The sequence below is a fragment of the Cucurbita pepo genome, chromosome 18 (assembly GCF_057944985.1).
Source record: "Cucurbita pepo subsp. pepo isolate OVF chromosome 18, ASM5794498v1, whole genome shotgun sequence".
Classification (NCBI taxonomy): domain Eukaryota; kingdom Viridiplantae; phylum Streptophyta; class Magnoliopsida; order Cucurbitales; family Cucurbitaceae; genus Cucurbita; species Cucurbita pepo.
This window is the reverse complement of record NC_141815.1, coordinates 9,230,331-9,243,160: the sequence shown is the minus strand read 5'-3', so window position 1 is coordinate 9,243,160 and position 12,830 is coordinate 9,230,331. Positions and strand designations below refer to the sequence as shown.

Sequence of the window (12,830 nt, the reverse complement as noted above, 5' to 3'; positions counted from 1 at the left end):
TTCGTGTAGAATTAGAAATAGATTTCGATATTATTTTCAAATTTTATTAAATAAAATTTGTCAATTCTAAAATTTGAATTTAAAATTTGTTTTTCAAGCTTAATAAATATATTTTGGAACGGCAGGTGAACGTTGAAGAATGAACTGGACCAGGGCATTAGGGCTCCACTCCAGCCCACCTACCTAAAGTATAATAATCTGGGTCACGTGACTCGTAATTTTTGAAATATGAGGTAACACGTGCCACTCCGATTTGAACCTGAGAAGCCCGCACACAACGCTCTGGAGCCAGAAAGGCAGAAACCCCTCCTTTCTCTTCTCTTCTCTCTCTCTCTTTCGCTGAATCGGAGCGCCCATGGAAGTCATACTTGCAGACTGTGTTCATCACAGTCTTCGCCATTTCATGTACCGGAATGCCATTTTCATGTGCGAGAGACTCTGCTCTGAGTTCCCTTCTGAGGTTCTACATCTCTTCTGCTTCAAAAATTCACTAATTCACTTTCGTTGTTTAGCTCTTCCGTTGCTTGGAAACGCTAGGAATTTATAGTATGGGAAATTATGGTGTTGATTTTGGAATCAGTCCGGAGTAGGTCGTTCCGTGTACTTGTTTTGTTTTTCGTTTTTTGTACATTTGTTGTTTAAATTAAAGTGGAACGTTTATGCTGCTTGTGCAAATTGGATATGTGGTGCGCCCCATGTGTTTGATTTTTTGTGATTTGGTTTTACTTACAGCCTTCCTCTCCTGTTCCTCCAAAAAAGGACTGTGTTGATAGTTGTTCGCAGCGGCAATGTATCTTTCGTGTTTTGTTTAACTGGAAATTTGTTTTTTACCAGCTTTATTTCGTGAAGATCAAAATTTAAAAACATACGAGCATTTGAATCATAGTTGATAGTAAATCTCTGGACCTCTTTTTGAATCTCGTTGGAAAAAAATCAGAGTTGAAAGGAAAGTCGAAAATGGGTTTAACAAGCGGCTTAAATGTCCCGATGAACCCCTGGGGGTAGCCATAACAGCTCGCCACCAAGGTTTCTAATTTTCCGAAGAGTCTGTAGTGTATAGATATGAACAATCAAATATAATCTTTGCTCTCTCTCCTTGTCTCTTCTGTGTTGACTTTGAATATTACCTTTTGATATTCTCCCTTTCATTTCTTCTTCTTCTTCTTCATCATCATTGTTATTGTAACAATTAGTTATTCTTTTCGCTTGCGCATGGCTCCCAATATCTGAGCCAACTCTATTTGTTGACTTCTGTCTGCTGATTGATGTGGTTACTTAAGAATTGAAATACTTTCTTTCAGCATTTTATTGATTTCTCGTTTTATTTTCTCAGACAAATATGCAGTTACTAGCTGGCTGTTTTTTGCACAACAATCAGGCTTATGCTGCATACCATATATTAAAAGGTAAGCAGGATTGGTGTTCAGTTCTATTTTGGAATTAAGGTTTCCATAACTGAAGTTAGTACATTTCTTTTAAGCTTTAACGACTTTTCTCTTGAACTTTTATTATTAGTTTGTCCATGTATTTCTCATCCATGAACTTTTCCCCTTTTTCTCTCCATACTGATATGAAGGAACACAAATGGCTCAATCCCGCTACTTGTTTGCAATCTCGTGCTTTCAGATGGATCTTCTTCACGAGGCAGAGGCTGCATTATGTCCACCTAACGAGCCTGGTGCTGAGGTATTGAAGAACTAATATTCACTGCAATTTTTTTGTTGGTTACCTTCTGTTTCCTCTTAGATTGTAAAATTCATTGATGCTGTTATGGTCTCTTGTAACATGAATTGTGTGGGATCAGATGCCCATTTATTTATTGTATAGTTAATAAAGTCTGTATCTATCATATGGTGCCTAGTTTATCTTGTGCATAATCTGGGAGATAATATGTCTATTGTATGTGTGTTTCTTTTTGCAGATTCCAAATGGTGCAGCAGGTCATTACCTTCTTGGGCTCATTTACAGGTTGCGATAAATTTTTATTCTGTGTTCTGTTATCAGCTTTCATGCATTAATTTCCCTTCGCTCGATACATATTTACACATAGAAGCAGATATGTTTTATGTGGTCCATTTTTAATTTCTTTTGTTGAGGGACTACTACTTATGCTTTAATTTCCCTCCATAACTTTTGCATGGATTTTTCTCGTTATAGGTACACTGACAGAAGGAGAAGTGCTATTCAACATTTTCAGCAGGCATTATCTATAGATCCTTTGATGTGGTGTGCTTATGAGGAACTTTGTATATTAGGTATATACAAATCTTCACTGATCCATGTGAAATGTGGCATGTGCATGGAGTTGTAGGAAGGATCTTCTCCCTGTCTAAACTGATTTGTCCAAGTTTGACTAGATATATTTAGTTGGCTATGATACTGTAGTTGTGCATATTATTTTTGTATGAGGTACATCGTATCTTATCAAGCCAATTTAATTTCCCTTTACTCACTGACGATCCTTTGTTGATTGAGATTTATTTTTCTTTTGGGGAAACAACTATTTGAGTTGAGAATAAGTCAATTCCTTTTATGTTAACTATCTTAGGTGCTGCTGAAGATGCATCTTCAGTTTTTGGTGAAGCGGCTGTTCTCTCCATACAGAAGCAGTATCTACATCATAGATCTGAAAACTTGCAGACATTAAATGATGATCTGAACTCAGCTTCTGCTAGGAATAATAATTCAGACGATGTCCGGACAAGGCAGTTAAAACACACTCAAAGCAATAATTTAAGAGATATTCCCACAAATTATCAAGGAACAGTTAACTTGGGAGGAGCTGCAAGTCAAATTGTTAATGGTGGTTCAAATATATCATTTTATAACACCCCTTCACCTGTGGCTGCACAGGTATGTAATTATTGTAATGTGTGCCTTGGATGTTGATGGTGATTGTTTGGATACATTTATTTGAACAATGCATTGATGGTTCTATGGCTTGTCAAGGTGGTAGATTTTTGTTTCCCTATTCCCGTTCCTTTTCTTCACTGTCATGTTACCAAGTATTTAGGCATAATTTTCTTTATTTTGATGAAATATCATCTCTGTAACTTAGGTTTTTCCTTTAGTGTCTTCTTTGGTGTCATAGGGTGAATATGGCATATTGATGAGATGGTATATTGTGGATATCTATTTCTGCTTCTATATTACTTCTCCAGTTTTTTTACCTTGCATATTTATCATTTGGAATATATTTCTCTGCCTTCTGACTTCTTCGCTGTTAATATTCATACTCACCTTTTACTCATTATCTGTGCTGATCTCCTTTACATCACGTTATGTGACTAATTCCTCATTTTTTTAGAATTTGCAGGTATCTGCTATTGCTCCTCCACCTTTATGCCGAAATACACAGCAGAATGGATCTAGTATTAACTCACTTGGTGCAGACAGCTGTTCAAGGTCAACTGTAAACTCTATTATACAAGCCCCTCGAAGAAAATTTGTAGATGAAGGGAAATTACGCAAGGTAACAAATGTTAGAGAAAATTTGTAGCAGGATGTATATCTCCCTCTCTGCTTTATATATAGAATTCATAATCATATTCACGGGTTCATTTTCCTGTCCTCAGATTTCAGGAAGGTTATTTTCTGATTCTGGCCCTCGAAGAAGTAGCAGACTTGCTGGGGAAGCAGTAGTCAATACTAACGTAAGTGCTGCTAATAATGGAACTACCAACTCCACCAAATATCTTGGCGGGTCCAAGTTGAATTCTATTACACTTCGTTCTATGGCAGTTCGCAAAGGACAGTCCTTTGCAAATGAGAATATTGACGAAGGTAACAAATTTTTTGTCTAACTTCCATCTGCTGTATGTTCAAATATGCATAATCATTTTTGTCAGATTGTCTTGTAGTCACCTATGGAGAGTAATTTGAATACCGAAATCTTTTACTATATCTGGTACTAAAACTGTACTTTTTGGGTTTTATTTGATGAAAGTAAATTCCACAAACTTAACAGGTTTTAGCTATTAGATTACAGTTTGCACATATAATCATACTTTATTTTGATTTAGCGAATCTTCGGCTACAAATAAGGATTCCAATCTGCAAGAATAAGACTTACTCATAATAATAAACAATCCTAGTGATTGAAGTCCATCGAAGTCTATCAAGAGGCATTAAACCTGGCCTCCTCCCAAACATCCTCATCTAGTCTCTCAACGTCTCCATAATTGTATCGTTCATCTTCAGCCAAATAATCCACGAAACAAAGAAGCTAGCCCATAAGGGTCAATAACTCTCATATATGGAAATATTCATAAGAGTTGGCGACTTCCCTAAGGATTTGCTTATGTTTTAGTAGGTATGCTGGTGTGTCAGTTATCTACCAATAACATATACTTCAAATTGATCATGAGGTGCTATTACTTATAATTGTATACTCTTCTTTGGTCCTTGGCTATCATTTGATGTAATTATCATAAGATTCAATAATTATCATTGATAAACAGATGAGCATCTGATTGATCTATGACACTATTATTTTAGGTATTCAAAATGAGGCCTTTGATGATTCTCGTTCCAATGCCTCATTATCCGTCTCCAGTTCATCACCTTCTAGTGGTAATAGGATTCTTGAGCAAGGAGCAACCAAATCAGTTGGAGGAAGTCTCACAAATGATGCTAAAATAATTAATGGCGCTTCAGAAATATTAGGCCTCCTGAGAATATTAGGGGAAGGATATAGACTTTCATGCCTGTTCAGATGCCAGGTATCAATAGTAATTGTTGATATATAGCTTACACAAATTATTCGCTGAAAAGATGGTGGAAAATAATTTTGGACTCTAAATGGTCTGTAATCAACTGTAATGTTTAAATAAACAACTTCTTGATTGTACAGGATGCTTTGGATGTCTACCTAAAACTTCCTTACAAGCATTACAGTACAGGCTGGGTGCTTTCGCAGGTATTGTATGCAACTTTCATGATCTCTTAACACAAATAGTCATGTCTGTCTTCCAGATCAAATTGTTGTTGTGTTAGTTTCCCACTGCCCTAGACTGTTCCTGGTGATTATTTCTGTTGAATAAGGATTCAAACAGTTGCTTTTTTTCTGTATGTAACTATCAGAAATATTTTTTGGCCCTTGATTTATTTCACTTCTGGGCCTACTTGCAAAACATCCTTATGAAAACTTGTACTTTCATATCACTCTTGATATTCTTAATGGCGAGTGGTGACCATTGAATTACATGACCTTGTTATTTGTAACAATAATTAGTTTTATTGATCGAGGGCCGAGTTCTGGCCAATGCTGTTTTATCCTCACTGACTACTTTGGCATGTCTGAATTGCAGGTTGGAAAAGTGTATTTTGAATTGGTGGATTATTTAGAAGCTGATCGAGCTTTCAGTCTTGCTCGTCATGCTTCACCTCACAGTTTGGAAGGAATGGATGTGTATTCTACAGTTCTTTATGTGAGTTCTTTTTATTGGTATCTTGAACAAAATGACTGCAAACCTGCTAGCATAGGTTTTAAGCACTTTGGTGACGGATTGGTGAGAAAGGTGTAAAAACCTTTTGAGTGGTTGCTCTGATGAAGCCACTGGACACAAACTAGGGAATTTATGTTTGCTGATCTTGTTTTCTGTGCAGTATTATTAGAGGATATTTGTCTCTGTTTCAATTGTTTTTTTATGTACTTAAAAATTGAAATGTTATTCCTCTATGTACTTAAAATATGTTTTGTGCTTACTGCTTCTAGCTCCAGAACTTCTTTCCTCTTCCCTTGCATGGTGTGGGCAAGTTTTATTCACTAATCTTCTCCTGATCTTGTTGCAGCATTTAAAGGAAGACATGAAGCTAAGCTACCTGGCTCAGGAATTGATATCAACTGACCGCTTAGCTCCTCAATCTTGGTAGATACGCCAATTTATGTCATACATTTTCTACGTTCCATCCCGGGGGGTGGGGGGGTGCTTGTTATGGTCCAATTTTCAACTACGATTTTTTCCTTCCATAAATTAGGAGCGTCAGTTTTTTGTTTTTTTATTTTTCATTATTATTTTTTCCAATCTTACCTAAGTGGAAATGCAGGTGTGCCATGGGAAATTGCTACAGCTTGCAGAAGGACCATGAAACTGCGTTAAAAAATTTCCAGCGTGCTGTCCAACTAAATCCAAGATTTGCCTACGCTCACACCCTCTGTGGACATGAGTATGCATTTTGCCCTTTGTATCATTTAGTGGACTTAGAAGTGCAGATTTTCACTAGTGCAGTGGATTTTTTTTTGGTGTTATTCCAGCTACTTATTTGTTATTGCCAAATCATAATCTTATTCTTAACTCAGATATGTGGCCTTGGAAGATTTTGAGAATGGAATCCAGAGCTACCAGAGTGCACTACGAGTAGATTCTAGACATTATAACTCCTGGTATGGACTTGGGATGATATATCTTCGACAAGAGAAGCTCGAGTTCTCTGAGCATCACTTCCGAATGGCTTTCCAAATAAATCCTCGTTCTTCTGTTGTAATGTCATACCTTGGTACATCTTTGCATGCGTTGAAGGTTCGTCCATTTGCCTATCACATTCATGGTTAATATGGTTGCTTCGTAAGATGATTTATTTCAGTAACCTGTTGAATTTGTTCAATGATGTTTTAGAGGAGTGAGGATGCTATGATGATGATGGAGAAGGCCATCCTTGCGGATAAGAAAAACCCACTTCCCATGTATCAGAAAGCTAACATACTTATAAGCCTGGAACGTTTCGATGAAGCTTTACAAGTTCTAGAGGAGCTTAAAGAGTATGCCCCTCGAGAAAGCAGTGTGTATGCTTTGATGGGTAAAATCTACAAAAGACGATACATGCACGAGAAAGCAATGCTTAATTTTGGCCTTGCCTTGGATTTGAAACCATCTGCCGCTGATGTAGCCACCATTAAGGTAATCTGCTTGCATATCCAACTTGTTTGTATCCTCAGATTTGCACACAAACTCGAGGCATAGCAAATTGACACCTAAGTTTATATATCGTATTTTGAAATTTTAAATCAAACTAGCATCTTTATATACTAACTAGAGCGCCGCATTCTATTTCTAATATCTCAATGTCTCAACAGGCTGCCATCGAGAAGCTGCATGTACCTGATGAAATAGAAGACAACTTATGAGAATTCTCATTTTTCTAAAGGGAAAAGAAAGTGATGGAGAATACGGTGTAACTTATAATCAAAACGGGATGGAATTTGTTTGGCCTCAGGAAGCGAGTTAGCTATACAGGTACCGGCGGGATGTTGGGGCACCTGCGATCAAGTTGGCCAATCAATCTAGCACTGGTAAAACCTCAGTTTTGTGGGTGAGCTCACACACTAACAGAGTAAACTATGTGAGCAAAAGGTGCAAAAAGATGCCCCATTACTTGTACAAAGGGCATGTAATCGTGCCACAACAAATCAGTAATGCTATTAACCCATTCGTTGGTATAATTCTGTTCAGAAAATTATTTCCCTTTTCAAATCTGACCTATTAGATAACTGATGCTTGTCAGCAAGGAATGATCTACCTATATGGCATGACATCGGACCACCAAAAGGAGGGGAGCTATTTCAAGGTATAAAACTTCCCATATGATTTTTTTCTTAGTTCATCAGTTAGACTTTTGAAGTAATGATTGATGGCTTATTCACTCACTCAGCTATATTCGTATTGACATCCATAGATTATATCAAATTATTCTAGTGTTATATGAAAATTGTATTCATATATATCAAAAAGTTAGTACTTACTTTATTTTCTTAGTTCAAGATGTGTCGGTAAAGATTAAAATCTTAGATGTTTAGTTAATGATATGTATTTTAACAAGTTAAACCATTCTCGAGTTGATTGATTTTATCTTTGTAAAATTACTAGACTGGCTTCATTCGGTTCATAAGGGCACATCAGTTGGTATAAGGTTAAAAATTGCAAACTTTAAAAATTGCAAACTTTATAGTTAAATTAAAAAAGAATATTTAAATTAGGTAGATAAATGAGTATAAAAGCATACTTTAATTTGTAGATTTAAATAACTTAGGAAACATCAATTATTGAATTACATAAAGAAAAGGGGAGAAAAAGTAATGAAAAGACTTAGAAATAAAAATGGTAAGGAATGGAAAATAAATAATGAAAAATAAGATTTGTAGATCTCCAATACAAATATCTTAAATTAATGGGTTTTAGTGTTAAGTGGAAAAATCATGGAGGTTGGAGCTCAAATTTCTTTGTTGTTATTGCTTTTTCCCCATTTCCTTTTATTTATTTTATTTATTATTTGATTTGATTTGATTTGACTCATAAAGCTTCCATTAAAAACCTTCACTACACTCCAAACTCTTCCAATATATATTTATATCTTACAAAAAAATTATAAAAAAAGTACTATAAATTAAAGCAGGGGCATTTCGAAAATTTTGATCTTAATAAGGACCCATTGACTCGGTCTTTATATTTTATTTTTTAAATTTCAAGTGTTGTTTGATTCATTGAAAATAAAAATAAAATAATAAAAAAGAAAATCAAATTATTTGTACTGTCTTTATCCAAATAGAGATGAATGCAGACACAATTATTTTGTTCAAAAAGGAAAGGAAATTTTTTAAAGAGGATTGATTGGATAATGTTGTTGAAATCATTTAATCAAGGAGGTTTCCCCTTTTAAAGAAAATCATGTTAATTGTATTTATAAATAAAATAAAATTACATAGTTCTTCAACTTTTAAATTTTTATTTATTATAAATATTTGAATTTCCACTCACATATTATTAAATTAAAATAATCAGGAAGTGATCAAAAGACAAAGCAAATGAGTTTAGTAAATAAATAAATAATTAAATAATTTACTTGCACGATAAAATTATTTTAATACTTTGCTTAAAGAAACTTAAAAAAATGGTGCACTATTTTGTCACTTTAAATAAATAATAAAACACTTCTCTTTCCTAGTACAAACAACAAAGAAATTAAAATAATATATTTCATTATTTACACATGTTTATTAGTGCGTTTTATGATTTTTTTTTAACTAATAATATTATTTTAAAAATATATATGATTTTTTTATTTTTATAAGTTAAGTTTGATATCTGTCTCCACAGCGTCCACTCTAAGTGTAAGCTCTGTCACTTTATAATTCTCAACAATATCCCATTTTTCTAGTTACTGAAATTTAAAAAACGTTCAAATTTATTTTTTTAAAATTAAAAAATGAAAAACTTTAAATTTTAAAATATTTGAAATAGTTTCAAAGAAGTAAAATTAGTGGCAAAAAAAAGTGGGAAAAAGAAGAGCCACGTGGAGGTCATCTAGAAGACCACGTGTTATGTTGTCTTTATCTGCCCGCCAATCGGGGAAGACTTAGCGAGAAAGAAACCACGGGATGGCTTCCAATCAAGGCATGACTCATATATTTATTCATAAAATAATCTTATTTTTATCGACGTGAGAAAATTAATTTTGCGAGTAAATTAAAATAATAATATTTTAAAACTTCATGCAATTAAAAACTTAATACACAACGGAAATAAATTCTTTAAATGTTTTAATATAATTAAAATAATAATAATAATAATAATAAAATTTTGTTTAACCAATGCTTACTTAAGTAATTTTATTTCTATCTCAGGGACATATCCGTCATTTCACTATCAATCTCTTCGAATTTCCGAAATCATAAAATTATTCAAAAAGAAAAAGAATAGTGCAAATAATCTCCTCATCTACAGCGCGTGTTATTCAACTCCCACTTTATTCATTAGTAAAATTTGACTTTCTAACGTTCTTTCTTTCACGCGTTTCTTCATCCGTGGGGTCTATAAACCTCCCTGTTAATCACAATTAACGAATCATAATTAAATTCCAATTAATTATTCCGTTTCTCTATAAATACACCAACGCCTCCTCCCTTTTCAACACAAATCAGAAAACCCTAAACAAATTAGCGCAAAAGAAGAAAGAAACAAAGAAGCTCTCTGATCTTTCTCTCTCTCTCGAGAACTTAGGGTTACAGATCGATTAATGGAAATCGAGCGAAAGAAAGCTATGGCGGCGAAGAAATTCTGGAATATGGTACGAGCAATCGTGTTGATGCTGCGTAAGGAGTTATCCAAGAGTCGAATCATAATGTCCGATCTCCATTTGATGATGAAGAGAGGCAAACTCGCTGGAAAGGCCATGTTAAATCTGATGCATCTCCACCAGATCTCCGGCAGTCTTAATCGCCAAACGGCCACCGACATAGCTCATTCCTTCGCTATTGCTCCACAGGATTACGAGTTTAGTTGCAGCAACAGCCCTGCTTTTCCAGCGCTGCAGCTCTACGGCAAGCGTGGAGGCAAGCACCACCACAAGTACAGCGAAGTTACCACCGTCAGTGCCGTTAAACGAGTGCTGGAGATGCTGAACAACGAAGCTACATCAACGACGGATGTGGCGTCGCCTATGGTGACTCTCGGGATGAGTCCGATGGTTAGGGTAACAGACTCGCCGTTTCCAGTTAAGGACGAGGGGGACCACAAGGTGGACGAAGCGGCAGAGGCGTTTATCAAACGGTTTTACAGTAACCTGAAACAGCAGAGGATAAAAGCGGCCTTGGAATCTCCGTCGCCGTACCACCGTATGTGGGGCCGATGAAAGCGAAACGAACGGTTTTGAGGTGACTTGTCTGCTGTGGGATATTATCAGGACACCATATCCGTATATACTTTCCTTGCGAGAAGAAATCTGAGCTGTATAGAAGTTTGTCGATTTTCCATATATGCTTTTTGAGTGAACGACATGTCGTCTTCACTTTGTATACCCAACACCACCAACCAAGTACGGATCTCGACGATCATACTTGACCAGAAGAACTATCTTATATTTTTCTCTTTTTTTAAAAAAAAAAAAAAATTGGAGAAAATAATAATAATAATAATAATATTGTAATGTTTTTCTTTGATTACTGGTGAACTGAGATACTCCAGGATCAAATGGGCAACTACAGCTTTAAGCCAATATTTTTGTCTTTCATTATAATTGAAGTTTATCACTAATTATACATTATAATTGATGTTGATAACTCGAGAAGATATGGGTTATTTTAAAAGCGACCCAATGATTTTATTGTATATAGTTAGTGGTATTAGTATATTATAATGTTGGATGAAAGGGTCCCACTTAGTTAATTTAGGAAATGATCATGGATTTATAATCTAAGAATACACCCTCCATTAGTATTAGTTTAAGGCAATAGAGTAAGTTGGAATGGAAAAATTAAAGAAATTAAAAGGTGAGTATTGAAGAGAAAATGTGAAAGCAAGAAAGAAAGAAGTCTCTTCTTTTGGTAAAGTTGGATGTGTGGAATTGAATGCAGCCATATAATTGGTAGGGTAAAAGAAAATTTTGATTTTGAATAAAAATCAATCAAAACAAAAACTTTATTTTTAGGCTTTATGGTTGTCGCCGAGTCTTGGCTTTTGAGTGAGACTTTATGAATAATCGAGTTGAAGTCTCTTTTAAATCATATATTGATTAGAAGACATATGTTTAGACCTAAGTTAAGAGTAGCCCAACAACAACATTGAGATTGTCTTTAACGAAGTTTAATATTGTATTTTATTATCGTAAAATCATCCTATATGAATATGTTTGAAATACTATCATACCCTAGATTTATTTTTCAATAATGAATTTAGATAATATGTTAAATCAACCCATAAGATGATGTTAATTAATTAAAATGATTGGTGAGGATAAATGAATCAGATTAGACCTTAAAACAGAAAGAAATAAATGGAGAGGTGGAGACAGTTATAACTGTAAACTAGAATTTTCTATTTCTTTATTTTCTTGTTTTCTTAAATTTTACTTATATATATATAAAAAAAAATTCACTTAATTAACTCATACGGTTAACCATTGTAATTATATTTAAAACTTTATAATATAATAAAATAAAATTAGATTTGGTTGAAGACCAAATTTTATGGGGGTTTTGATAAAGGATATGAATAGTTGGAAAATATAATGTGTTTTAAAATAATAATAGTGCCATTGTTCACCTTTTAAATTGGGTATTGAAAAAGATGTTTTTTTTTTTTTTTTTTTTTTTTTTTTTTTTTTTTTTTTTTTTTTTTAATAGACAAATAATATTGGGAGTTGTGGTTGATTTTGTCTTAGGAAGTCCCATCTGAAGAAGTAAAATTAAAAGATGTGGCCATTAACTAAAGGAAGCAAAAGTAGGGCTACTTTCAACAACACAAACTTTATTTAAATTTGAAACTGAAATGTTATCATTAATGCAAATTTAAAAAGCTTATAAATTTGATGTTTGATATATAGAATAGAATTATAAGTATGATCCATTGATTTATTTTGTTTCTTACGTTTGGGATGAAAGTCCCACATCGATTAATTTAGAGAATGATCATGAGTTTATAATCAAGGAATATTATCTCCATTGCTACGAAACCTTTTGGGGAAGCCCAAAACAAAACTATGAGAGTTTATGCTCAGAGTGACAATATCATACCATTGTGGAGAGTCGTTCTTCTTAATAGAGGAGGTTGGTGTAAGTGGTAAAAATCCGATCAATCCCTACTCCGTCCTCTGTCATCGCCCCAATCTCCGTCCCATGTTTATATATAAACACACATACAAGTCAACTTATTATAGGGATCAACACCCGTTTCTAATTATCTTTTCAAGAAGACTTCACTACGAGTTTCATCGCCTCTTGTTTTGTGTATAAGAACGCAACACAAAACACGAGGATAACTGTAGCGCAACGTCCGTAAATAGATTATTAAGAAGTAGTACGAGGAGGAAACTTGGTTTGCAGGATTTGGATTGTGTTG

The 12,830-nt window shown here is 34.3% G+C and overlaps 2 protein-coding genes across 5 annotated transcripts; both read left to right on the top strand.

Moving 5' to 3' along the window:
• Positions 1 to 262: 262 nt before the first annotated feature.
• LOC111780184 (cell division cycle protein 27 homolog B) lies at positions 263 to 7,470 on the top strand. Of its 4 annotated transcripts, none has more exons than XM_023660512.2 (16): positions 263 to 460; positions 1,334 to 1,406; positions 1,577 to 1,686; positions 1,922 to 1,968; positions 2,158 to 2,255; positions 2,549 to 2,853; positions 3,317 to 3,472; positions 3,576 to 3,783; positions 4,498 to 4,721; positions 4,853 to 4,918; positions 5,310 to 5,429; positions 5,794 to 5,870; positions 6,049 to 6,168; positions 6,302 to 6,521; positions 6,618 to 6,899; positions 7,076 to 7,470. In XM_023660512.2, the coding sequence occupies exons 1-16, from the start codon at positions 356 to 358 to the stop codon at positions 7,124 to 7,126; spliced, it is 2,262 nt and encodes a 753-aa protein (XP_023516280.2). In that variant the 5' UTR covers positions 263 to 355; the 3' UTR covers positions 7,127 to 7,470. The 4 variants fall into 4 exon arrangements, with proteins under 4 accessions (XP_023516280.2, XP_023516279.2, XP_023516282.2 ...); XM_023660511.2 differs by having other exon boundaries at positions 3,308 to 3,472; XM_023660514.2 differs by having other exon boundaries at positions 393 to 460; positions 1,627 to 1,686; positions 3,308 to 3,472.
• Positions 7,471 to 9,891: 2,421 nt separating this feature from the next.
• Positions 9,892 to 10,865, top strand: LOC111780538 (uncharacterized). The gene has a single exon (XM_023660964.2). The coding sequence runs from the start codon at positions 10,012 to 10,014 to the stop codon at positions 10,624 to 10,626; it is 615 nt and encodes a 204-aa protein (XP_023516732.2). The 5' UTR covers positions 9,892 to 10,011; the 3' UTR covers positions 10,627 to 10,865.
• Positions 10,866 to 12,830: the final 1,965 nt, after the last annotated feature.

Coding starts and splice junctions, on each gene's coding strand:
- LOC111780538 (XM_023660964.2), top strand. CDS start 10,012: ATGGAAATCGAGCGAAAGAAAGCTATGGCGGCGAAGAAATTCTGGAAT.
- LOC111780184 (XM_023660511.2), top strand. CDS start 356: ATGGAAGTCATACTTGCAGACTGTGTTCATCACAGTCTTCGCCATTTC. Junction 2,256..2,548: donor TGAGGAACTTTGTATATTAG/GTATATACAAAT, acceptor TAACTATCTTAG/GTGCTGCTGAAGATGCATCT. Junction 6,522..6,617: donor CATCTTTGCATGCGTTGAAG/GTTCGTCCATTT, acceptor ATGATGTTTTAG/AGGAGTGAGGATGCTATGAT.